Source organism: Bufo gargarizans, chromosome 1 (assembly GCF_014858855.1).
Source record: "Bufo gargarizans isolate SCDJY-AF-19 chromosome 1, ASM1485885v1, whole genome shotgun sequence".
In the NCBI taxonomy this organism is placed as follows: Eukaryota; Metazoa; Chordata; class Amphibia; order Anura; family Bufonidae; genus Bufo; species Bufo gargarizans.
The window spans coordinates 701,349,777-701,377,205 of record NC_058080.1 but is presented as its reverse complement, the minus strand read 5'-3'; the positions used below and the strand labels follow the sequence as shown (position 1 = coordinate 701,377,205).

General features: G+C 46.7%; 1 protein-coding gene across 1 annotated transcript; it reads left to right on the top strand.

Moving 5' to 3' along the window:
- Positions 1-295: 295 nt before the first annotated feature.
- On the top strand, positions 296-26,974 carry LOC122924808 (valosin containing protein). The gene is made up of 17 exons (XM_044276256.1): positions 296-500; positions 6,105-6,216; positions 7,510-7,682; positions 9,911-10,053; positions 11,741-11,871; positions 11,967-12,098; positions 12,181-12,283; positions 12,521-12,654; positions 18,392-18,527; positions 18,632-18,744; positions 20,185-20,349; positions 20,441-20,563; positions 23,443-23,655; positions 23,743-24,051; positions 24,139-24,294; positions 24,378-24,532; positions 26,252-26,974. Exons 1-17 carry the CDS (start codon positions 484-486, stop codon positions 26,352-26,354), a joined length of 2,418 nt encoding a protein of 805 aa, XP_044132191.1. The 5' UTR covers positions 296-483; the 3' UTR covers positions 26,355-26,974.
- The last annotated feature ends 455 nt before the right edge of the window (positions 26,975-27,429 follow it).

The following is a 27,429-nucleotide window of genomic DNA, read 5'->3' as shown; positions in this document are numbered from 1 at the left end:
TCCAACCACAAATTTAGCTTTTGCCACTTTTTATTCCGAAAGCCTCACTTAGCCACACCTCTTGGCTATATTTTTGGCCAATCAGCGACCGACGATTCCCTGTTGCTAGGCAGCTCTCTGTCACCGAAGCGAGTACCAGAGCGGTCAGCCAATAGAATGCGCTCACAGGTAGAAAGCGTGGGGCGTGCTTCTCGTCACGTGACGTTTGTCCTCGTCTCCGCCTTCCGATCTTTGTCAACCGCTGATTGGCCGCGGTTTATGCGCGCCTGCGCGTTGACGGTGAATGACGCAGCTCTTTGCCGTGCCGCAAGCTCCTCCCCCCGCCGCAGTCAGTCACACAGCGAGAGACACCGGGCTGTGAACGTTTACCGCCAGTGTGTACCGGAGTCAGGGGGGCGGAGCAGCCAGCGCAAGCGAGAAACCCGGGACTCGTCACCATCCAGCTCGTTAGCGGCGGCGGGGCGAACGGCCCGGACACTGAGGATGGCTTCCGGATCTGAGTAAGTGGGGCGCCGGTAGGCCGCAGCGGTGAGGCCGGGGCCTGTTCTACTGACTCATGTCGGTGAGGTGGGGGTGGGGTAAGCCGCCGCTCTCACAGCGGAGGGCCGAGTCCAGTGCGGCCTAGCTGTCCCGGGCCTGACTCCATCCGGCTCCCTGCATCATGCTGTGTCATGCAGGCCCGAACCCCTTCAGGGCCCTGGCACACGGGCGCCCCCAGCCGTCCTCTGGAGGGAGAAAGGCTCGTCACTTCACATGATGATATGGAGGGCTATAGCAGGCAGATGAGGGCCCCCAGGGGCCCACACTCCTCACTGTAACTCTACATCCCTGAGCGGTGGGGGAGGGGCAGTGAGCTCTCCATGGTCTTATTACCTGGAATACATACAATGGAGCGCTGCCAGTCCGTGCGGGCACTGCTGCTGTCCCTCACCATCCTTCCTTCATCTAGAATCTGACGGGAAAGCCTGAAAACAAAGGACTGAAGGGGGCGCTACCATGCCTGTCATTTCTGGTATACACTCCCCCATAGTAATTTACAGCATGCAAGGTCTGGAACCAGAGGGCATGCTGGGAGTTGTAGTTTCAAAGCAGCAACTACAGGGCATTAGGGGGTCTAGTGACTCAGACAGTAGGTTTAGTCCCACTACACGGACCCCCCTACTGATCTCACGTCTGTACTGGTCTATGGGAAACCCAGGATAAACTCTGCTCCACCTGGCACAAGTGGTGTGGCCCCAGGGGGCCCTTCATGTGAGCGGGTCATTTGTAGGGAATCCTGTTTGGCATGACTGGTGGGATGTGATGTCACATGATGGATCAGACTGGTTTCCTGTGTATGTCCTGGGTACACATCCTCCATGGTGACATCCACATAACAGAAGGAGAGCCATTACCCTAGGTGCACAGTAGGGGGCACCAGAGCTGCACTTCCCGGTCCATAGAATACAAGGTACTGATTGCTCAGTCAGGACATTGTATTCATTTATTTTCTTCCAGGATTGGTAGTTCATAAAAAAAAAAACTACCCAAAGCAGAAGAAAATGGAAAACGGGCAAGTCCTAAAAAAAACCTTTTATAGACTGCGGCACATGGGAAGGATATGCCCAGTGTCGCCAGGCCCTGGACTGTGGGCAGCTCCTCCTCTGGGGGCAGTAGATTATACCCGCACCCTGCAGCTTCTGTCCAAGTGCGGACACTGAGAAATGCAGCATTTGACAATATTTTTAGCGTTTTCTAATTCCTTTTTGTTAAAGGGGTGGTTATCCCATCAATGTCAGATAGGTTAGGGTCCCACCTTTAGGACCCGCCTCTATCTCCAGAATGGGCCCCCCTCGAAATGATCGGAGAGCAGGAGCACATGTGTGGGTGCTCTCCATTCACTTCTGTGGGACTATTACCAGTCGGTGCTTGGCTATTTTTGGACATGCTATTATTGTCCCAGACGGGCCACCCCCTTTATCCCAGACGATTAGTGGGAATACTCGTTTCCGATAATTGCCGCCGATCACCCGCTGAAAGCATCTTTGATGTGGACTCTAAAATCATAGTTTCTGGGCAGTTGATGGGCCTGTGTACACAAGGATCTGCGGGCCCGAATCTGACTGTGTGGGGACGAGCGATCGCAGAAGCGATCATTCATCCTTTTTTAAATGCAGCTCTCACCCTTGACGAGCAGGCAGTTACTGGGAATGAACAGTTTGCTCCCTATAATTGCCTGCACAGTCGGCCTATGTAAAGGGGCAGCTGGAGGCGTCCTCTGACCCGGTCCCAGCCACTAGTGCTTGGGGTCCCTGCAGCGCCACCACCAGGGGGCACAAAGCATTGCATAGCTCTTCACTCTGACCAGCTGATGGGTGAAGCGCCCCCTGTCTAGTCTAAAGGGTATTGGGTTTTCTAAAACAGGGATCCCATCAGAGATCATTTATGAAGTGCACTACTCCTGCTTTAGTAGCATAAAATAAAGTTCAAAGCCCCCCCCCCTCTTTTTTTTTTTTTTACTTTGTAAGCGCCCACGCGACAATATATATATTTTCAGGGCCATATTTGCGGTTGGCAGTTTCGCACTGTGACGTGATGACATCGGGATATGACTGTTATGAAGTCCTTTATTAAATGACATGTAATCAGCACAGACAAGTAACTTTTATTATTCCCCATTTTCAAGCTCTGTGATGTGTTTTGCCATCAGACTCTGAAACACTTGCAGCAGATGGGTCTGATTCAGTAATGTGAGCAGTACAGCATTAGACATTGGATGTTTCCACTCGCTGACAGCAAGCTGGAGTTCCCATTTATCAGAACTGTAGCGCTTGACTTTCCCCAGATCCATTTAAGAAATGCGTTGAGCTCCTGCTGGTTGCTGTGGGCAGCAGGGACAGGCTCACTGCTAGGACTGATAACGGAGGCCCGTAGTATGAGAGCTGCGTTTATGTATGTACTGGTCACGGCATAGTGGGCACCACAGGCTGTTATATTAGCAGTGGCTCTATTTTCTCTCCATAGGTAGAGTAGACCCCTACATACTGGACGTGTTTCTTCACTTTTGATATTTTAGCGTGACCACTTAATCGGCGTGGAGCTCCAGGTTGGGGTACAGATTCTTGGGGCGGTCATGTGGTTTTACCGGTAGAAACATGTAACCATTAACTGCAGTGACTCGCAGTAAAAGCGCATAGGAGTGTGGTTGTCAGTCGCCCTGTGGCTTCTGTGTGTGAACATACTGTATTCCCCCCCCCCCCATTCTGCTGGACCTGCAAAGGGAAGATGACTTACCTGCTCCTTCCTCTCCAGGCCTGCGATGCTCCGCTGTGCCCAGAACCCTGCCAACCCACAGTCGCCAGTGGCCGCTTAAATTTGATGGTAGCTCCTGCATTAACCCACAAATTAGTACTGCCGATGGTCGTCACGAGTGTGTCAGGGGTTGTGACGACTTTCCTGCCTTCTTAGGCTACTTTCACACTTGCGTTCAGAGCGGATCCGTCTGGTGTCTGCACAGACGGATCCGCTCCTATAATGCAGACGATGGGATCCGTTCAGAACGGATCCGTCTGCATTCTAGTTTAGAAAAATTTCCAAGTGTGAAAGTTGCTCAGACGCATCCGTCCAGACTTTACATTGAAAGTCAATGGGGGACGGATCCGTTTGAAATTGAGCCATATTGTGTAAACTTCAAACAGATCCGTCCCCATTGACTTACATTGTAAGTCTGGACGGATCCGTTTGGCTCCGCACGGCCAGACGGACACCCGAACGCTGCAAGCTGCGTTCGGGTGTCCGCCTGCTGAGCGGAAGCCAAACGGAGCCAGACTGATGCATTCTGAGCGGATCCGCATCCACTCAGAATGCATTAGGGCTGGACGGATCCGTTCGGGGCCGCTTGTGAGAGCCTTCAAACAGTACTCACAAGCGGAGCCCCAAACGCTAGTGTGAAAGTAGCCTTTATTTCACATGTGCGTCAGTCTGGACCTTTTATGGTACGACCACACAGAACCCAAAACCGGGAGGGAGTTCAAAAAAGAGAAGTCATATCTGTCCTGTGTATTTTCTCCCTTTTATGATCTACTCCTGATTTCAGCTTCCTAAACCGCATGCGATAACCTGTGACCGTAGCCTAAGTTCTATCCGTGTCTCGGGTGTGCTCCTTTGTACTCTGCAGTGACTGGTAAACCTGTGTATTGTGGCCTCTCGGGTTACGTCTCCAGGCGGAGTGCTCTCTGTCATATAACATGTGCCCGTCCCTCTCGCAGGCTGGGAGCGGCCATCGCTTAGCAGCCTCTGCACTTTCATTTCTATGAGCAAATTGTAAAGAAACGCGACTGCTGTCCTCCCAGTACCCCAGTGACGGCCTGAGCGTTCTCCCCCACAGCCGCAGACACCTTGCACCCCCTGGATCTGCTGAATTTTTAATGCACTAGTCTTAGCGAAAAGTCCTTCAGCTTCTTAGGGAATTTGGCGCATCTACTTGGAGTCCATGCGCCAGAAAATCCGATCTTTGCCTGACCTTATGACGAGCAGGTAAAGAGAAGGCAGCGCTCACAGGTACTGGGAGCCGGACCCCTGACTATCTGATATTGGTGACCTATCCTGTGGTCATCAATATAGGAAAATGGGCAACCCCTTTAAATAGCCGTGTGTTACAGTGATAGTGGAGCGCACCATGAAACTTTTTTTATACCATAAAAAGCAGTATTGGGCCAAATTCAGACGACTGTCTCCATTTTGAGACTGCAAATTGTGGATTTGTAAAATGCTGACACTGGCCGTGTGCACGCCACGACTTCCTAACTCCCTTCACTAGAACTTCTCGTTCTTAAAAACGGACAAGAATAGGACATGTTCTATAATTTATGTCTCTCTATATTGCATGAAAGCGGTTTTCTGGGATTTTTTTAATTGATAGCCGATCCTCAGGGTAGGTCATCAGTATCTGATCGGTGGGGGTCAGACATGTGGGATCCCTGCCGATCGCCTGTTTGGGAAGGTACCATCACTTGGCCATGCCCCTACTGCAAGTGCTAGCCCCTTCTCAAGCAACTGATCGGGGGTGGTCCCAGGTGTCAGACCCCCAGGTCATCAGTCAAAAAAATCCCTGAAAACCACTTTAACCTAGATGTAAGGGGCAATGGCATACTACAGCGTCCCTCTAACTGTCCATGCCAGGCAGTGTACAGGATCAGTGTTGCCCTTTGCCACGTGGTGGTGGATTGGGCTGTTAGATTTAAACATGTCCGATCCTTTTGTTCTCACAGGAGATGAGCTGCCACCCTCCGGACACACGCATACTCTAGCATGCATGTGTATGTTTGAGGCTGACAGCTGTGTAAGGTGTGCGGCCTTCTTTAGTTGGGGGCACAAGTCGAGCAGCGGCCACTTTGTCCCCTCTGCAGGTTCATGCTGTTTGTACTGTAGTGTGTGTATAGCCATGTCCCTGAGGTGCCTACCAGTCTGCTGATTGTGGTGGTAACTGTATTGTAATGGCTGCCCCCCCAATCACTTTACTTGGACCTGAGCGGCCATCTTACCTTCAGGTTAATAGCCTGAGGTAACATCCATTGTAAACCTCTGAGTCACTGGAGACGCAGAGATCTGTGCACTGGGAAGAGGATCTCTCAGGTTCATCTCTAGTCCACCATTAGCAGAGTGCCCGGACCCTCCGCCTGCTGAGCAGAGAGGACGGTCCTGCCACTGACCATCGCAAGAACGTTCATACATTATGGACATTATCAACAGGATAAGTGACTGTCCTCTGGGACTCCCACCGATATCACTACGGCAGGATTCTGAAGCCCCCCACAATGACTGCGGCGAGGGGTAGTCTGAATAAGGCAGCGGCCGGCCATGCATCCTGCTGCTCCATTCAGTGCCTATGGGGGTGACGGAAATAGCTCTGCTACACTGTCTGTTACACATGCTGCACATCGGGGGGGTATTCGTTCCCTGCAGGGTTATTGGATTGTAATAAGGGCCATTCCAAAATTATATGAGGGGTTTGCAGGGGGCTCCATTTGAGTTTCTCTCCACCCCCCCCCCCCCCCCCCTCTACATGCTGTTAATCTTTTCCATTGAGCTCAGGTCTGATCTCATCTGTTCTTTCTCCACCACAGATCTAAAAGCGATGACTTATCGACTGCAATTCTCAAGCAAAAGAGCCGACCAAATAGGTTGATTGTAGATGAATCCATCAATGAAGACAACAGCGTCGTGTCCCTGTCCCAGGTACGGAGCGGCTTCTCTATTGTATGACCTCTGGGTCTGATTAGATGTTTCAGCCACCAGAAGATGTAGATCTGTCCTCCTCACAGGAGAAGTCAGCAGTATTGTGTGGACGTAGGGGATGAACATGGGCTACAGGAAAGCTGCTGGACTTGTTCATATATTGTATGGACATCTTCTCCTCTGTGTTATCAGATAGCCCCGCTCCTAGTCATGTAGAATTCAAAAATAAAATATTGAACTGCACTTCCTGCTCAGAGTCCACAATAAACGGGAAATGTGCTAAAGGGCCTGGGGGGGGGGGGGGGGTTTCTCCGGAGGCGCTGACGTTCAGAGGCTATTAGTCATGCTGCAGACGACACCCGAAACTTCTGCAATGAGCAAAAAGGTATTTTATGTCTGAAGAGTTCAGTCCGTTCTGCCAAACTGTATAGTCATGTAGGACCCAATATAATCCTCGTGGGCTGTAAGCACACGGACCAGTACGGCGGCGTGCAAAAGTTTGGGCACCCCTGGTCAAAATGACTGTTGTGAACAGTTAAACAAGTTGAAGATGAAATGATCTCCAAAAGGCATAATCTTAAAGATGCCGCATTCCCTTTGTTTTTTCAGCAAAAACTATTTTATTTTCATCTTTTACATTCTCAAAATAACAAAAAATGGGTGGTGATCCTGAACACACAATAGACTACCTCAAAGGGCACAAGCTGACTGTTTTACCATGGCCCTCACAGTCCCCTGACCTGAACATCATTGAAAATTTGTGGATAGTCGCCAGCGGCACGCTCCAAGTGCAAGGTGAAACTAAGACTGCGCAGTGAAAGGGCGTTTTCAGGCTTCAAACCTATTCGGCCCCAAAAAGTGTTTTACATAAAGAAAAAATCCGTTCTCCTGTTCCCTGCTCCTCCCCGACGCGTTACTTCTGTACAGGAGTCACCTGACCAACGCAGCCATTAACTAGCCTTGGTGGTGACGTATCCCCAAGCGGCATATCACTGCAGGGCCACTTGTCCCAAGTGATAAGTGTATCTTAAGAGTGATTAATAAAGATTATATTTTTTGTTTACTAGTCAGTGAGGTTGCAACAGTTACGCTAAGGTCCGAGTGACCATTAACGAGTGCTGCTTGGGGACACGTTACCACTGAGGCCGCACACAGGGGACCAAAGTTTCCCGACCATAGCAGGCACCTGCCATGTATGGAGCAGGATCAGCCTGTGAGCCTTCTGCGTACATTCCTACAAACAATGACTTAAATGTATGTTATTGGTCGCTAACAGGGTAGTGATTTTTACAGGGCAAAATGGACGAACTTCAGCTGTTCCGTGGGGACACTGTGCTTCTAAAGGGAAAGAAGAGGAGAGAAGCTGTGTGCATTGTCCTGTCTGATGACACCTGCTCGGACGAGAAGATCCGCATGAACAGGGTTGTTCGTAATAACCTGCGGGTACGGCTTGGAGATGTAATAAGGTAAGTCGGTTCATCCTCGCCAAGTGCTGGGGGCTGTTTGACTGCCTTGTATACAGAGGCGTCCTTCATCTTTTTCTCCTGCCCTTGAAGGGGCCTCCATCACTGATTTCATAGGGACTTTGAAATCAGTCCCTATGAAATCCCTTGCATTAGCTGAGAGATAAGGTTATTAAATGACCAGCTCAAAGAGAGAGTACCAGTCAAACATCTAGAAACAGTTAACCCTTTGTGACAGAACAGCTGTTCTGGAGGACCCTGTGTAGCGGACACACTTCTGGTCTGTGCCCGGTTAGAAAGGTCACATTCATTGCGGTCACAGTTGGTATTTGTGATTGGCCTCAGTTTGTAGATTTGTAGAAGACCCCAGGACTGCATTTCTCACTACAGGCTTGGAGTAGGGGAGATACTAAGAGGAGTCTTTGCTGTTTATTGTGTCTGTTCTCTGCTTATTGTTCCCCTTATAGACAACATGCAGCAAGTTCCTGACTTGTGCCCTGGGAGAGGTTGCAATACTTCTGTAATCCAGAGGCCCCGTGACTCCACTTTAGCCAATGTGTTTGTCGCAGCTGGGCCTCTATTGTTTTTGTTGTAACAGATTTATGGCTGCATTTACCGGTAAATTTCACACAGGCGAGAGAGGCCAGACATTTTTCAGATGAGCGTGTTCACTGCTGTTGTCACTGCCTGACGTCATCTGTAATGATTTATTTATGACGGTTATGTTAGTAGAAATGATTACAGTGGAGGTCAGGCAGAGACGCACAGCATTATAACGGCATGCGGTAAAGGAGCAGACTCCACTACGGGAGGCTATACTCCCACTCAGTGTGTGTCAGGCAGTGACACCGCTCGTCTGAAACTGGCCCCTTTTTTTTAAAAAAAAATTTTTAAGTTGCGTTTCATAAAGGGGTCTGAATCCTGACTGAGCAGTTTTACAAATGCTCCGTGGTTAATAAATGAGGAAATACATTGGTGAGGTGGGCCTCAGTCTATACACTAGTAGTGTGCAGCTTATTTGTACAACACACTAAGGCTGACTTCGCATCACAGTTTGGTTTTCTGCTCTTCTAATCCTCTATTTTGAGCATCCGTTGTACTTGTTTTTCATCCGTTTTTGTCCGTTTCATTTGAGATCTGAAAGTCCAGCGAGGAAGAACAGATCTCTGGTGTAACTGACAAAAATGGATGCAAAATGAGCATAACAGATGCTCAAATGAAAGAATCTATTTTTTGCAAAAAAAACTAATCAATTTTTCTTTATAAGGTCCAAATATTGGCAACTATACGGAATGAATGTTTGCACAAATGCTCTTTCCCAGCCCATGTGAATGTGTCGTGGACAAGCAAACGCTCATTTGTCAGCTGATTTGGTCTTTCATGCGGTAGAACATTGCTCTGTGTAAATGGGATGGGCTGCCAATGCGTATACTGTTTATGGATGGACAGTCATAGTCACTATTGTTCACCCTCATGCAGCAGTGATCATTACTGCATGTAAAAACAGATAACTTGGTGAGCAGTGATCAAGAATGGACATTGCCCTTGAAGGGGTTGTCTCACTTCAGCAAATAGCATTTATCATGTAGAGAAAGTTAATACAATACACTTAGTAATATATTGTTATTATCCATATTGCTTCCTTTGCTGTCTGGATTCATTTTTCCATCACATTATACATCACCAGTTGTTAATGCTTGCACTCTATAGGAAAAAGTGTCCCCCGGGACCAAGGGAGCTCACATAGGCTTTTCCTATATTGTGCAAGCACGACCACCACTGCTGGATTGCAGGGTGGTCTGTAACCATGGAAGCGAGCAGTGTATAATGTGATAGAAAAATGAATCTAGCCAGCAAAGGAGACAATATGGACAATCACAATACCTTAGTAAGTGCCTGGTATTAACTTTCTCTACATAATAAATGCCACTTACTGAAGTGAGATAACCCCTTTAACCAGTAGATCCGAAAATGGAGCCCGAGTGTATCATTAGCATTAGTCAGAGCCATTGCACCTGACAACTTAGCTGAGCTCTGACAATGTAAGTGACTGGTAAGAAGACTACACTTCCCAGAATGCACATCACCAGTGCAAATACTATGAAGATGCTACATAAATGCCACATGGGCTATGTTTTATTCTCTGATGCCTTGAAGAAAAATGTAACCCGATTTTTAAAAAGAAAACAAAAAACGTAAGATGTGAGAATATCGATCTTGTTTTTGTGCAGCATTCAGCCATGTCCGGATGTGAAGTATGGAAAGCGGATCCATGTCTTGCCTATCGATGACACAGTAGAGGGCATCACCGGAAATCTGTTTGAAGTGTACCTGAAGCCTTACTTCCTGGAAGCTTATAGACCCATCCGAAAAGGTACTCGCATACTGTCCAGACCTCTGCTGTGTCTGACGACATCATGATCAGTTATCTGTTCAAAGGTCGCACCATTGGGGTGACAGGAGGAAGGGGGGGGGGAGCAGGATCACCAGTGGGGTGACAGGAGGAGGGGGGGGGGGAGCAGGATCACCAGTGGGGTGGCAGGAGGGGGGGGGGGGAGCAGGATCACCAGTGGGGTGACAGGAGGAGGGGGGGGGGGAGCAGGATCACCAGTGGGGTGACAGGAGGAGGGGGGGGGGAGCAGGATCACCAGTGGGGTGACAGGAGGAGGGGGGGGGGGGAGCAGGATCACCAGTGGGGTGACAGGAGGAGGGGGGGGGGAGCAGGATCACCAGTGGGGTGACAGGAGGAGGGGGGGGGGAGCAGGATCACCAGTGGGGTGACAGGAGGAGGGGGGGAGCAGGATCACCAGTGGGGTGACAGGAGGAGGGGGGGGGGGGAGCAGGATCACCAGTGGGGTGACAGGAGGAGGGGGGGAGCAGGATCACCAGTGGGGTGACAGGAGGAGGGGGGGGAGCAGGATCACCAGTGGGGTGACAGGAGGAGGGGGGGGAGCAGGATCACCAGTGGGGTGACAGGAGGAGGGGGGGGGAGCAGGATCACCAGTGGGGTGACAGGAGGAGGGGGGGGAGCAGGATCACTAGTTAGGTGACAGGAGGAAGGGGGAGCAGGGTTACTAGTGGGGTGACAGGAGTAGGGGGTAGTAGAGAACTGGGAGACTGGACGTAACCATGATTGGGGGAGGGGGGAATCACTTACTTGAAGACTGACAGGCTTGTATATGCCTTTTTTATTATTTCTTCTCCTCCTAATATGATGTGATTCCTCTAATGCAGTCTGTATTTCCCATGGCTTTGCAGAGGGAGGCAGAGTCTGTCCGAAATGCCTTTGCTCTGCTCAGTCATATCTGGAGGCAGCAAGGGATAGATCAGCATCGTAGAACTTCTGTACCCTGTCGCTGCAGAGTCTTTGTGTAGACTTTGTCATCCTGCTTCAGCCTGTTTCCCCTGCCTCCTGCTTATGATAGGTTTCTCACTGTCACCTCCCACAAGCAGGAGGCCTGGAGATGCAGTGTGAGTCAGGGAGTTATAGAACTGTGGTTTACAATTGCACTTCACACTTGCTTGCCCCAGCTGCTCTGCCTTCAGTAGGAGACCCGACCTGGTGGGCCCATCTTATCAGCTGTCTGAAAGACAAAATGGGAAGGCTTCATGAACAAATGAACACCTGTAAGATTTCTAAAAAAAACGGTTTCATTAAGATGCAAGGAATCTTAGACTGGCCTGGCCTTTTCTTCTGATTACTTGGTGTTTTTTTTTTTTTTTTAGGTTCTGTGATAAGGATGCACAGTGCAACTGTTAAAGCCCATGAGCTGTGGCACTTCTGCCATTAGTTCTGTAAGCTCTTATCTAATGTAACTGATTGTTAGTGAAAGACTGAGCAGAGTACAATATAAGTAGAGACATTGACTGGTAAGATCTCAAGTGCTGAAGAAAGCCTTCTCAAGTCTTAGGGTTATCTTCAGTGTATTCAGACTTTGAGCTGTGCAGAGGTAAAATCGTACATTTTCGATTTGTGCTTCGAGAAGTTTATTTTTTCGGCATTTGCACATCTTAGATTTGCCAGTTGATCATGTGCTGACATTACTGGTGTTGTCCTACAGGTGACATTTTCCTTGTGCGTGGAGGCATGCGTGCCGTGGAGTTCAAGGTGGTGGAGACTGATCCCAGCCCATACTGTATCGTGGCCCCAGATACAGTCATCCACTGTGAAGGAGAGCCCATTAAACGGGAGGTAGGAAGTGACGGAATAATGGCCGACTACTGCTGTGCTATATCTCTGGCTTTACTTGTTTTGTTACTTACATAAGAGATGCTTTGTTTTACCAGGATGAGGAGGAATCTCTGAATGAAGTGGGTTATGATGACATCGGGGGCTGCAGGAAGCAGTTGGCCCAGATCAAGGAGATGGTAGAGCTTCCGCTCAGACACCCGGCACTTTTCAAGGCTATTGGTGTCAAGGTGATTTCTGAGACTGATGGGATTTGTGGAGATGCTTTGTGATTTATAATGCTGACATTGTGACCTCTGCTTTGTAATGCAGCCACCTCGTGGTATCTTGCTGTACGGACCTCCAGGAACTGGAAAAACCCTCATTGCTCGAGCAGTCGCTAATGAAACTGGTGCATTCTTCTTCCTCATTAATGGTGAGACCCTTTGTTCCTTATTGATGGGGAAGCTTAGGTACAAGCAGTTTTTGTGCACCTTCAGCATTTGCTGCACACGAGAACCGTGTAGTCACGTGGAGTGTGACATTTCTGTCTCATTGCGTAGTGCAATGTCCTGACTGCGTATGCAAACTGGTTAATGTATTAGCGTAGGGTTTTATCTGTTTGACAGTTTGCTGCTGTAAATGGTGTAATGACCTTCTTTCCTGTACGCAGGTCCTGAGATTATGAGTAAATTAGCTGGTGAGTCAGAGAGCAACCTGCGCAAAGCCTTTGAAGAAGCTGAGAAGAATGCCCCTGCCATCATCTTCATTGATGAACTGGACGCCATTGCCCCTAAGAGAGAGAAGGTATGTGAAATGCCAGCTTTCATGTATGTTAGTTGATGGCCTCTTTTTAAAGAAGACCTTTCATGGGTCCAGCCATGTAGCACGGTCCAATCACAGCCAGGGAGCAGGTGAGGTTTTTTTTTTTTTCTCCCTGGCGGTGATGCTCTACGCTGAGGTACCAGCCGGGAAAATTGCAGGGGGGCACAGCGGGCGAACAGAGCGGCGCCCAGACAAACTAGTAAGCGATATCACATCCCTGCTCTATGCCCTACATAGCCTGCTTGTTTCATAATGTCTGGACCCATGAAAGATCCTCTTTTAACCACTCCAGGACCGCCGTACGCAGGATTGCGTCCTGCCGGCGGCCCTGCTCTTCTGGGTGGATGCATATACGCGTCCTCCCGCGAGAGCCGAGATTTCCTGTGAACGCGCGCACACAGGTGCGCGCTCTCACAGGAACGGAAGGTAAGCGAGTGGATCTCCAGCCTGCCAGCGGCGATCGCTCGCTGGCAGGCTGGAGATCTGATTTTTCTAACCCCTAACAGGTATATTAGACGCTGTTTTGATAACAGCGTCTAATATACCTGCTACCTGGTGGTCCCTTTTGTTAGGATCGACCACCAGAGGACACAGGTAGGTCAGTAAAGTCGCACCAAACACTACACTACACTACACTACACCCCCCCCCCCGTCACTTATTATTTTTTTAAATTGATTATCTTTATTAATTAATATATCAAAACACTACAAATAGAAAAAAGGATGCAATTCCCCCCCAACCCCTATTCCCTAACCCCCCCCTCCCCCCCTACCTGTGGTGCGTCAAAAAAATAAAAAAAATAAATAAATAAAAGTTATCACAACTAGTCAGGTCCTCCAACCAGCCCATATCTTAGTCCACTTCTCCTCAGCTTCCCTCTGTTTATACATGATTTTCTCATAATTTTTTACCTTCTTAATTAGATTTATCCATGTATTTATATCTGGAGTATATCGAGCAAACCAGGTCCGACTGACCAACACTCTGGCCATCATCAGTATCCTACTCAGGAGGAACTTTTGATAGTTATGATTATTTAGTTTGGAAAGATCATTAAGCACAAGTACTTGTAGTTCAAAGGGGATTCGAATTTTTAGTTTATACATAATACAATTATTTATAGCATTCCAGTAGTTTGAGTTCTGGACAAGTCCATATCATATGAAGAAAGTCCGCTCCTGCAGTGTCGCATTTAGGGCAGTTAGACGTGTCTCTTAATCCACATTTATTCATCCATAATGGAGTGATATATAATCTATGGCAAATATAGAATTGTACTAAAACATGGTTAAAGTTCTGGGATAGTGAGCCTAAGTTCCCAAAAATATTCTCCCACCCTTCTAATTGTAAATTCGGACAATCCACCTCCCACATTCTTTGTCCTGGTGACTATGTATCACTAAACCGTGCCTTAAGTAATAACTTATATATATTTGAAATCTTTATTCTAGACAATGTACCCCCTACCCAATCATTCAAAAATGATGAATTATCTATATCCAACACCAGTTTATCGTCCAGACTGGATAGTACTGAGCGCAATTGGAAATGCCTAAACCATGAAAGGTTTTCTATATTATGTGTCATCTCTATAAATGGTTTAATATCTCTATCCTTAACTACCTGTGAAATATACAGAATTTTATTCTTCTGCCAAAATGTATCAGCTGCAATATCATCTAGCCTTTGTAGATACACATTATGCCAAAGGGGCGTAAATGTAAGTGAACCCTTCACCTTCAACCATGTCCTAGTTGTAGCCCACGCTTTCAGGAGTAGTTTTATAGTCTCTCTATAGCCTCGCTCATAGCTCTTCAATAGCCCGGATTCCAACAGGGTAAAAATATTATTATGAGCGTGACTGGATACCATCTTCCCCAGCAGTGCGCTGTTCTCTGATTCATAGCACATCAATAACTGGGCTGCAATAAAATACCCTTTGAAGTAAGGGAGATTTAGGCCCCCGCACTCCACTGATTTATACAAATATTCCAACTTTATTCGAACTCGCTTTCTTCCCCATATTAAATCATTAATTATTCTTTCCATGAGTTTAAAATACTTATCTTGTATCCAAATAGGTGTATTCCTGAGCACATAAAGAAATTGTGGTAGTATCACCATTTTAACCAGTGAAACTCGGTCAGCTCTGGATAGGGGAAGTCTCAGCCAAATCCCTATTTTAGCTCTACTGCTTACCATTATGGGAATCAGGTTAAGTTGTACAAAATTTTCAACCCGGGGTGATATGGTCAAACCCAAGTATTGAAAGGTGTCAACAATGTCCAACTGTGTCAGAAGAACCTCTTTCTGTGGCAGGGGGTCTATTGGCATCAAGCTGGTCTTGGCCCAATTTATGAGAAGACCGTAAACCTCACCAAATGCTTTAACCATTTGAATAATCCTAGGAAGAGTAATTTCCGTATGGTCTATAAAAAAAAGAACATCATCCGCATATAAGGAGATACGGTCTTGTGATCCTAGCGTACCAAATCCTTTAACCTGATCATCCTGCCTGATGGCTATCGCAAGGGGTTCGATATAAATATCGAATAACAAGGGAGATAATGGACAGCCCTGCCGCGTGCCTCTATATAAGTCAATACTACTACTCAGGATTCCATTAAGACTCAATTTTGCCCTTGGAGATCTATACAATAACTTGAGAGTACCTATAAACTTTTCCCCAAAGCCCATCCTTGCCAGGACCTTCCAGAGGAAGCGCCACTCCACCCTGTCAAAGGCCTTGGAGGCCCCGTCACTTATTAACCCTTTATGAACCCCTGATCACCCCTGATCACCCATGATCACCCCATATAAACTCCCTGATCACCCCCCCTGTCATTGATCACCCCCCCTGTCAGGCTCCGTTCAGACGTCCGTATGATTTTTACGGATCCACGGATACATGGATCGGATCCGCAAAACACATGCGGACGTCTGAATGGAGCCTTACAGGGGGGTGATCAATGACAGGCGGGTGATCACGCATATACACTCCCTGATCACCCCCTGTCATTGATCACCCCCCTGTAAGGCTCCATTCAGACGTCCGCATGTGTTTTGCGGATCCGATCCATGGATCCGTAAAAATCATGCGGACGTCTGAATGGAGCCTTACAGGGGGTGATCAATGACAGGGGGGTGATCACCCATATACACTCCCTGATCACCCCCTGTCATTGATCACCCCCCTGTAAGGCTCCATTCAGACGTCCGCATGTGTTTTGCGGATCCGATCCATGTATCCGTAAAAATCATACGGACGTCTGAATGGAGCCTTACAGGGGGGGTGATCAGTGACAGGGGGGTGATCACCCCCTGTCATTGATCACCCCCCTGTAAGGCTCCATTCAGACGTCCGCATGTGTTTTGCGCATCCGATCCATGTATCCGTAAAAATCATACGGACGTCTGAATGGAGCCTTACAGGGGGCGTGATCAGTGACAGGGGGGTGATCACCCTGATCACCCCCTGTCATTGATCACCCCCCTGTAAGGCTCCATTCAGACGTCCGCATGTGTTTTGCGGATCCGATCCATGTATCAGTGGATCCGTAAAAATCATACGGACGTCTGAATGGAGCCTTACCAGGGGGGTGATCAATGACAGGGGGTGATCAGGGAGTCTATATGGGTGATCACCCCCCTGTCATTGATCACCCCCCTCCCTGTAAGGCTCCATTCAGACATTTTTTTGGCCCAAGTTAGCGGAAATTTTTTGTTTGTTTTTGTTTTTTCTTACAAAGTCTCATATTCCACTAACTTGTGTCAAAAAATAAAATCTCACATGAACTCGCCATACCCCTCACGGAATCCAAATGCGTAAACATTTTTTGACATTTATATTCCAGACTTCTTCTCACGCTTTAGGGCCCCTAAAAAGCCAGGGCAGTATAAATACCCCACATGTGACCCCATTTCGGAAAGAAGACACCCCAAGGTATTCCGTGAGGAGCATATTGAGTCCATGAAAGATTGAAATTTTTGTCCTAAGTTAGCTGAAAGTGAGACTTTGTGAGAAAAAAACAAAAAAAATCAATTTCCGCTAACTTATGCAAAAAAATAAAAAATTTCTATGAACTTGCCAGGCCCCTCATTGGATACCTTGGGGTGTCTTCTTTCCAAAGTGGGGTCACATGTGGGGTATTTATACTGCCCTGGCTTTTTAGGGGCCCGAAAGTGTGAGAAGAAGTCTGGGATCCAAATGTCTAAAAATGCCCTCCTAAAAGGAATTTGGGCCCCTTTGCGCATCTAGGCTGCAAAAAAGTGTCACACATCTGGTATCGCCGTACTCAGGAGAAGTTGGGGAATGTGTTTTGGGGTGTCATTTTACATATACCCATGCTGGGTGAGAAAAATATCTTGGTCAAATGCCAACTTTGTATAAAAAAATTGGAAAAGTTGTCTTTTGCCAAGATATTTCTCTCACCCAGCATGGTTATATGTAAAATGACACCCCAAAACACATTCCCCAACTTCTCCTGAGTACGGCGATACCAGACGTGTCACACTTTTTTGCAGCCTAGGTGGGCAAAGGGGCACATATTCCAAAGTGCACCTTTCGGATTTCACCGGTCATTTTTTACACATTTTGATTGCACAAATTTGCAATCAAATTTCTCACACATTTGGGCCCCTAAATTGCCAGGGCAGTATAACTACCCCACAGGTGACCCCATTTTGGAAAGAAGACACCCCAAGGTATTCCGTGAGGGGCATGGCGAGTTCCTAGAATTTTTTATTTTTTGTCGCAAGTTAGTGGAATATGAGACTTTGTAAGAAAAAAATAAAAATAAAAAATCATCATTTTCCGCTAACTTGTGACAAAAAATAAAAAGTTCTATGAACTCACTATGCCCATCAGCGAATACCTTAGGGTGTCTACTTTCCGAAATGGGGTCATTTGTGGGGTGTTTGTACTGTCTGGGCATTGTAGAACCTCAGGAATCATGACAGGTGCTCAGAAAGTCAGAGCTGCTTCAAAAAGCGGAAATTCACATTTTTGTACCATAGTTTGTAAACGCTATAACTTTTACCCAAACCATTTTTTTTTTGCCCAAACATTTTTTTTTTATCAAAGACATGTAGAACTATAAATTTAGCGAAAAATGTATATATGGATGTCTTTTTTTTTTTTGCAAAATTTTACAGCTGAAAGTGAAAAATGTCATTTTTTTGCAAAAAAAACGTTACATTTCGATTAATAACAAAAAAAGTAAAAATGTCAGCAGCAATAAAATACCACCCAATGAAAGCTCTATTAGTGAGAAGAAAAGGAGGTAAAATTCATTTGGGTGGTAAGTTGCATGACCGAGCGATAAACGGTGAAAGTAGTGTAGTGCAGACGTGTAAAAAGTGCTCTGGTCATGAAGGGGGTTTCAGCTAGCGGGGCTGAAGTGGTTAAGGCTGTGTTCACATCTGCGTCGGGGGCTCTATTAGGGGCCTGAATCACAGGTTTTGTTCAAAATGTAGGACACAGTAGCACAGTAAGCTATATTTTGTCTGGTAAAGCGGGTTTTCTAATAGAAACCCACTGATCCCATTATAATCAGTGGGGGTCAGTGTGTGCCTTTCCTTGCCATTATTGTAGTTTTATTGCGCCTACAACTGAGCAGAGCAATGGAAATTAAAGCACTGGTGTGAAGCCAGCTTTAGCGGATTCTGAAATTGTGCCTTTGTGGTAGAGGTCACTCATCCAGTTCTTCCTGCCCGCAGACACATGGAGAAGTTGAGCGCAGAATTGTGTCCCAGCTGCTAACGCTTATGGACGGCTTGAAACAGAGGGCGCACGTCATCGTCATGGCTGCCACCAATCGACCCAACAGCATAGACCCAGCACTTAGACGCTTTGGTAAGCCCCATGTGGGAGGTTGGGTAGGATGACAATGTTGTTTTTTCAGACATGGCTTGATCCTGTCCATAGTAGATCATTAAGTCATGTTGTGTCTTTTCCAGGCCGTTTCGACAGAGAAGTGGACATTGGAATCCCTGATGCTACCGGCAGACTGGAAATTCTACAGATTCACACTAAGAACATGAAATTGTCAGATGATGTGGATCTAGAACAGGTAGGGAACAGTCCTTGAGTGGCACCTGACAAATTGTAATTCCCTAACAGTCCTGCACGTGGAGGAGATGCCTGACAACAGCAGGGTCCTCACGGTGTATGTAGGTGAGGAGTGGAGAGTATCCTCTGTTTTTGCAAGTTGTACCTAAAATTGAATGTGACTCCTTGTTTGCACAACATTGGGCGGCTGTGTGAAAACGGCCAGCAATACCGTCCATCTGTCTGACCGTAAACTAGGATTAGGCCTCTTTCACACTTGCGTTGTCCGGATCGGCGTGTACTCCACTTGCCGGAATTACACGCCGGATCCGGAAAAACGCAAGTGTACTGAAAGCATTTGAAGACTGATCCGTCTTCAAAATGCTTTCAGTGTTACTATGGCACCCAGGACGCTATTAAAGTCCTGGTTGCCATAGTAGGAGCGGGGGAGCGGTATACTTACCATCCGTGCGCATACGTCCCATGCGATCACATCATCCATGCGCCTGGGGCGCCCTGACGTCACTCTGGAGCGCCCCGGGAGCCGCACGGATGGTAAGTATGCTGCTCCACCGCTCCCCGCTACACTTTACCATGGCTGCCAAGACTTTAGCGTCCCGGCAGCCATGGTAACCACTCTAAAAAAGCTAAACGTCGTATCCGGCAATGCGGCGAAACGACATTTAGCTTAAGGCCGGATCCGGATCAATGCCTTTCAATGGGCATTCATTCCGGATCCGGCCTTGCGGCAAGTCTTCATTTTTTTTTGTCCGGAGCAAAAAGCGCAGCATGCTGCGGTATTTTCTCCGGCCAAAAAACGTTCCGTTCCTGAACTGAAGACATCCTGAACGGATTTCACTCCATTCAGAATGCATTAGGATAATCCTGATCAGGATTCTTCCGGCATAGAGCCCCGACGACGGAACTCTATGCCGGAAGACAATAACGCAGGTGTGAAAGAGCCCTTAGTCTGAAGTGCTATTGCTCCTAGTTGTATGCTAATGAAGAATGGGGTTGGCCAGGCTTAGAAAAACACGACTGCTCTTCCAGAATCTACTCCACTTCTGTCCACAGGTTGGGTGTTGTTTTGCAGCATGGCCCTTTTATTTGAATGGAACTAAACTGCAGTATGAAACACATCCTGTTGATAGGTGTGGCGCTGTTTTTGAAAAAGCCATGTTTTTAAAATTATGGACAAGCACATGAGCAAGTATAACCTCACACTGATAGAGCCCTGTAAGCCCCTCATTGTAAAAGATCAGCGTGCCTTATCCCCAGCACAGTTTAGTGAGGTATTAGGTGAATGGTGGCAGCATTGTTTTTTCCAGAACATACACTAACCTTGTTGATACTGTTTTAGTGCTGGAATGTACCAGACATGTGTAATAGAAGATGTGATACCTTGCTGCTTCTCTTCTGGATTGGTATCCAGCTCTATAACATTCTCATTGTCATCGTGTAGGTTGCCAATGAGACTCATGGTCACGTTGGTGCTGATCTGGCTGCTCTGTGCTCAGAGGCCGCTCTCCAAGCTATCCGCAAGAAAATGGACCTGATCGACTTGGAGGATGAAACCATAGATGCTGAAGTAATGAATTCATTGGCTGTCACTATGGACGACTTCAGGGTATGTTAAGAACATGGATGTTTTATGTCTCATGTTGTGTATCATTTGTCCTCGGGTATAAAAGTGATATCATTTGTTTCATCTCTCGTAGTGGGCGCTAAGTCAGAGCAATCCATCTGCGCTGCGTGAGACGGTGGTGGAAGTGCCACAGGTCACCTGGGAAGATATCGGTGGTTTGGATGATGTCAAGAGGGAGCTGCAGGAACTGGTACAGGTAAGTCATTCAGGGTTGTCTGCAATTTATAGTGCAGCCAAGTAAATGAGAAAATGTTTCTTGGATTAGGAATTCTGAGATTTTACAGGACATGGACAGGTTTGGACACTTATACAAATGTCACTGAAATAAAGTGGCCTAAATGGGAGAAACTGCAAAAAAAAAAAAAATTTGAGCAGTTCCTCCCATTTTTTTTAAATGTGTATTAAATGTGCCATTTGCGTTTTGCTGATAGCCTGTGTCACATGGTCTGTTATAGGTGGGGCTTGCAGCCTTATTCTACCTCACATTGTATTAGTGATCCTACTATGGAGGTATGTGGGAGCCTGGCTGCGTGTTGGATCTGAGCACCTCTCAGACCTTGTTCACACACCGTAGGTAGTCTAGTGGTAGGACCCACTACCACACTGAGATACCTTGACGGTGGTGCAAAAGGGCTCCGATATGTTCCTGACTGGAATATGTTGGCGAAAGTCTCAGCTTTTAACATCAGCTCGAGGGATTAGCCAGCATTGGTAGTTGCTTATCATTGTGGTGCACCTTTTTCAGTGATTTATACATCTTATACAAATGACCCAATAGATCGACTGTAGTTAAAGAGGACCTTTCACCGATTATGACACTGTGAATTAAGAATAGACATGGAGAGCGGCGCCCGGGGTTCTCACTGCACTTACTATTATCCCCGGGCGCCGCTCCGTTCTACTGCTATGCCCTCCGGTATCTCCGCTCACTAAGTTATAGTAGGCGGAGATTTCAGTCACTAAGTTATGGTAGGCAGAGTCTGCCCTTGTTCTGCTGTAGCGCTGGCCAATCGCAGCGCAGAGCTCACAGCCTGGGGGGTTATTTTCTCCCAGGCTGTGAGCTCTGCGATGCGATTGGCCAGCGCTACAGCAGAACAAGGGCAGACTCCTACTACCATAACTTTGTGCCTGGAGATACCGGAGGGCATAGCGGGAGAACGGAGCGGAGCCCAGGGATAATAGTAAGTGCAGTGAGATCCCCGGGCGCCGCTCTCCATGTCTGTATACTTAGTTCACAGTGTCATAATCGGTGAAAGGTCCTCTTTGAGTACAGGTGGTGACGTGGCTGTGATAAACTGCTGCTCTAACAGCTGAGATGGGAGAAAATGCTGATCTTGGCTGTTTAACTCCCATGTGAGAAAGGGAGGGGGGATCCCATTGTCCTGTCCATGTCAGCCCTGCATTAACAAAGGCAATAATGAACGGTCATATAGACCTAAAGCAGTACATTATGGTGTCTGAGCTGCAGACGGCATGTTATAGAGCAGGAGGAGCTAAGCAGATTGATATATTTTATGGGAAAAGATTCATTAAAACTTGTAATTTATTCATTTTAATTCTCTGCTCATTCTGGGCTTTGATGTCCAGGAGACAGTCTGATCAGTGATTGACAGCTAGCCATATGAAGGCTTGTTTTTTGTTGTTTTTTTAAATGGAGTCTGTCACCACAATTTGACACTATAGACCGCTTACATAGCGCTGTAGCATAACTGTACATGAGTCAATTGGTACCTTTTGTTGTGGTGTTCTGAAGTTCAACAGAGGCAAAATTGCAGTTTTATTCATATGTAAATGAGGGCTCGCAAGTGCCCAGGGGCGGCATTCAGGCTGTAAATGCCAAGGCCGCTCTGCCTTCTTAGATAACTCCTCCCAGCCTCTTGCTTGGTCCACCCTGTAAGCCCCTTGCATCATCGGGTGCACTGGCCGAGATCCGACGAGTGCGCAGTTCGCCGCCGCCCCAGGCATACACACTGTGATGACCATTGTGGGCAGCGGCATCGCCCCATGCGGGATAGTTATGCTACAGCGCTATGTAAGCGGTCTATAATGTCAAATTGTGGTGACAGACTTCTTTTAAGGGACAAGTTGTGCTTTCTTAAGGCATTTTTAATATTGCATTAACTGGTGGGAACCTGTAAAAAATTATTCTGCATGGGGTGGAATCAGAAAAAATCCAATTACTGTGGGTCGTTTCAGTGATACCAAATGTATGTAGTTTGTTTTTAAGCCCTTTTTTAATTCTTACTTTATTTTTAACCCCTGCCCTCATTTGACTTACATGCATTTATTAGATTGCGTATACCATAGGCTACAATGGCTTTCTATTGCAATTTATGGAAAATACATGGTGTTCATATTAAACCCTGCCAGAGAAGGCCCCAGGTTGCAAGAGAATTGCTCTTGCAGTCTTGTCACAGTTGGGGGAATCCTTTAGTCACCGCGAGCAGCACACTCCTGATAAATGACTATCCCTATCCCACCTATCCCTTGGTTGAACTTGATGGACGTTTGTCTTTTTTCAACCGTATTAACTGTGTAACTATGTAACTTTTTAAATTCCGTGGACGCAATTGACCACAGCATCCGAGAAGTTAAAATTCAATGATGGGAGTTGTCTTCGATCATGGGTTCTGCCGTTTCATCTGCTCACACCCATGAATTGAGTGCCATCTTTGGAGACGTGAAATCTGTCGTACATGTACAGTGGGTGTCAGGAAGGGTTTAAATATTTGCCCCAAAATGATGGGACTCTTAAAAATGACGTTATACCTGACAGAATGAGAGGAGCTAAAACAGACATTTTCTCTGCCTTTTAAGGGGTTGTACAGATCACAGGCTTAATTTTGTGTGCAGCCCCTGTGCATTGGAGGCCTATGGCCACAGTGAATATATTGGCAGCCTAGGCCCTGGCACTACATCATTGTGTAGGTGGGTTCAGGAGTCACTCGTTGTCTGCCCTCATAACCAGCTAATAAAGTATAGGATTGGGTATAAGTGGAGAGACGGCCTTACAGCTGATATTTCTCAGCATGTGTCCTCTGTATTCCTCTGACTTGTGGTCATTTGTCTTTTCAGTATCCTGTGGAACATCCAGACAAGTTCTTGAAATTCGGTATGACTCCGTCTAAAGGTGTGCTGTTTTATGGGCCACCTGGATGTGGTAAGACCTTGCTAGCCAAGGCTATTGCCAATGAATGCCAGGCCAACTTCATCTCTATCAAAGGCCCTGAGCTGCTCACTATGTGGTTTGGAGAGTCTGAAGCCAATGTCAGAGAGATCTTTGATAAGGTAAGAGTTGGTGACTGGGTATGCAATGCCATGTGCAGAATTTTCTTGGCACAGTCTACATTTTAATGTGTGTCTCTTGTGTTGCAGGCTCGACAAGCCGCTCCCTGCGTCCTCTTCTTTGATGAATTGGACTCCATTGCCAAAGCCCGTGGAGGTAACATTGGTGATGGTGGCGGAGCTGCTGACAGAGTCATCAACCAAATCCTGACAGAGATGGATGGAATGTCTACCAAAAAGAATGTCTTCATCATCGGAGCCACCAACAGACCTGACATCATTGACCCAGCCATTCTGCGTCCTGGACGTCTGGACCAGCTCATTTACATCCCACTCCCAGACGAGAAGTCCCGCATTGCTATTCTTAAAGCCAACCTGAGGAAATCTCCAGTGGCTAAGGCAAGAAACTGTCTAGGTTGTAGTTTATAATTGTAGAGCTTTTGTTTTACTTCTTTTCTCAACCTCTGTTTTACTTCTGGTTTGTAGGATGTTGATGTTGACTTTCTGGCTAAGATGACCAATGGTTTCTCTGGTGCTGACTTGACTGAAATCTGTCAGCGAGCCTGTAAGCTGGCCATCCGTGAATCCATTGAGAATGAAATCCGAAGAGAGCGGGAGAGGCAGACAAACCCTTCTGCCATGGTGCGTAGTGGACCCGGTAGATCAGATCTTTATTTTCTTTGGTTCTTGTTCTGTATCTGAAAGTTTTGTTGTCTACCCTGCAGGAGGTGGAAGAAGATGACCCTGTACCTGAAATCCGCAAGGATCACTTTGAGGAAGCCATGCGTTTTGCCCGCCGTTCTGTCAGCGACAACGACATCAGAAAATATGAAATGTTCGCACAGACTTTGCAGCAGAGTCGCGGCTTTGGCAGTTTCAGGTAATTTGAGCTGCACTTCATTGTGGTTGACGTTAGAACGATGAATATCTCAATTTCCATAGCTGTTTTAGGTTTACAAGCACCTTCATAGGATGCTAAGATTAGGGTACACGATGGGGGTCTAGTACCGTGTTTTTGTACGAGCCACAGCAGGCTCCAGTTAACTAATTAGGACCACACTGTTTAGTTGGTCTGCGTTGCTAATGACTATGCATTGTTATGGATGCCGCACTGCCGATAACAATACAGATAAATTAGTTAATTGGAGCCTGTCCGGTACATGACCCCATTACGGCTGTGTCATGTTGTCGTATACTCGGACTCAATGGTTCATACAAAATTCAAACTTTTCACCTATCCCAGTGGTCCTGTGGATAGCTGATATGTTTCAATCTTGGGCAAGCCCCTTTAAAGCAAGGCTCTTCTCTTGAGCATAATTTAACTGGATGAGATGGGTCACTGCTGGATCGATCATTTCCTGCATGTCGGAGGGATCAGGAAGCGGAGACGAGCAGGGACCCTATTAGGATAGATCATCAGTCAAAAAATATATATAAATCTTGGAAAACCTATTTAAAGGGAACCTGTCATGTGGATATTTGATTATAATCTAACTAATTATATGCAATCATCAACTACTAAAAAGTACCTTAGATGTATGCACTTACTGGTGTGACAGATGGTTACCTCATAATATACACACAAAGATGCCGCATGCTAATGAGCTGATTTGAGTCCAGCGTGATGTCATTGAGTCCAGCGTATATTTAATTCAGAGCTATAGCCACTCCCCTGCCCACCTGCTGCTGATTCATATGGAAACAAACTGTCACTCAGCAGCAGGTGGGTGGGGAGAGTCAGGAGCTCATGAATATTCATGACTCATCATTATCAGCTGGAGCTTTTCAATACAAGATGTTGGCAGATTGGGTCAATTAAAGAAAGTGACCCAGCATTTTGCTAAGCAAATCAGTCACTTATTTATGTTGCCCTAAGGGTACTTTCACACTTGCGTTGTTTGATTCCGGCAGGCAGTTCCGTTGCCTGAACTGACTGCCTGATCAGGCAAACTGTATGCAAACGGATGTCATTTTTTCTGACTGATCAGGCATTTTTCTGACTGATCAGGATCCTGATCAGTCAGAAAAATGCCTGATCAGTCAGAAAAATGCATTGCAATACCGGATCCGTTTTTCCGGTGTCATCAGGCAAAACGGATCGTTTTTTTTTTTTTTGTTTTTTTAAAGGTCTGCGCATGCGCAGACCGGAAGGACGGATCCGGCACGAATACATTCCTATGGAAAAAAATGCAGGATCCGGCATTCAGGCAAGTCTTCAGTTTTTTTCGCCGGAGAGAAAACCGTACGGTTTTCTCTTTTGCCTGATCAGTCAAAACGACTGAACTGAAGACATCCTGATGCAAACTGAACGGATTACTCTCCATTCAGAATGCATGGGGATATGCCTGATCAGTTATTTTCCGGTATAGAGCCCCTGTGATGGAACTCTATGCCGGAAAAGAAAAACGCAAGTGTGAAAGTAGCCTTAGTTAGGACACCATAAAACTGGTGACAGGTTCCCTTTAAGCATCGGAATGGAGTTGGCAGTAAGGTATCATTTTTTTTTTATTTTGTTACGCCATTCTGAGCCCATGTAGACACAAATTATTGACCGTTTTCTGTATGGTATGGGTGGAATAACTGATCTCCTTCTCCTTAGATTTCCTTCTGGAGGACAAGGTGGAGCTGGTCCTAGTCAAGGTGCAGGAGGTGGAGCTGGTGGGAGCCACTTTACTGAAGAAGAAGACGACCTCTATGGCTAGATGAGCCTTTGATGCCGTCCTTAATTGTACAGCATTGAAATTCCTACGTTAATGGACACTCTGCTTTTCATTCCTCAGTCAGAACAGCGTAGCTGCACACCCCACTCCTGGTTTTTTGTTTTGTTATCTGGGTGTGAGAAGATGGGGCGCCAGGTCTCTCAGGATACAGGCTGACTCTTTTCTTTCTTCTCTCCCCCTCCCTGTAGAGTGCTGGTGGGGGGGTGGCTCACGTGGCGTTCTTGTGGCACTCGCAGCACCCGGAACAGACATGCATTTTGTTGCTTGATATTCCGAGCCTTCATCCTCTGGTAAAGATCTCACAGCATCTAGACTTTGGACAAGCTGAGCCTGTTTACCATTTATTGGCCACTGTGGTCAGGATGCAGGTGCTGCCCTCTGGCTTTTAAAGGGTTAATATTCCTATGGGTGCATTAAAGGAGATTCAAGCAACAAATGCATGTTTTGGCATTGATTTAACACTATTTCCGAGTGTCCAGACGGCTTCAGACAAGAACGGGCAGTGTTTTTTTATGTTGGTATTGGGCATAATGTTGTTGGATTCTAAAAACAAAAAACGCAGGTTGACGTCTAACGTGAGAATAAACTGACTGATCACTGATCTTCCCGTCTTGTCCTTATTTTGGTGTTGAGCTGTCAGTCATAGCTCTGAAAAATAGTGCAATAGGAGCAAGTCCACGCTCAGCAGAATGGCATTGGTTGTGATACATGAGCGGACAGTCACAGAAATAGGGGTTGTAATTTTATTCTTCCGCAGAAACCTAATCAGTCCAGTTTAGAGCCCTGACCTGCTATTTCAACAATGAGCACAATTGTGGGTGTGTCATTGACAATATAACAATGCGCTGATACCTAAAAATCATGAGACTAGGAAAACACACGACCGCGCCGCGTCTTGGCTTCTGCAATTTGCCGAACGAAAAGGGCCGCCAATTAATAGAAACACCTATTCTTGTCCACAAAATGGAAAAGAATAGGACCTGTTCTATTTTTTTTATATTTTATTTTTTTGCAGGGGCAGCGGATGCGGAGTGCTGTCCGCATCTTTTGTGGCCCC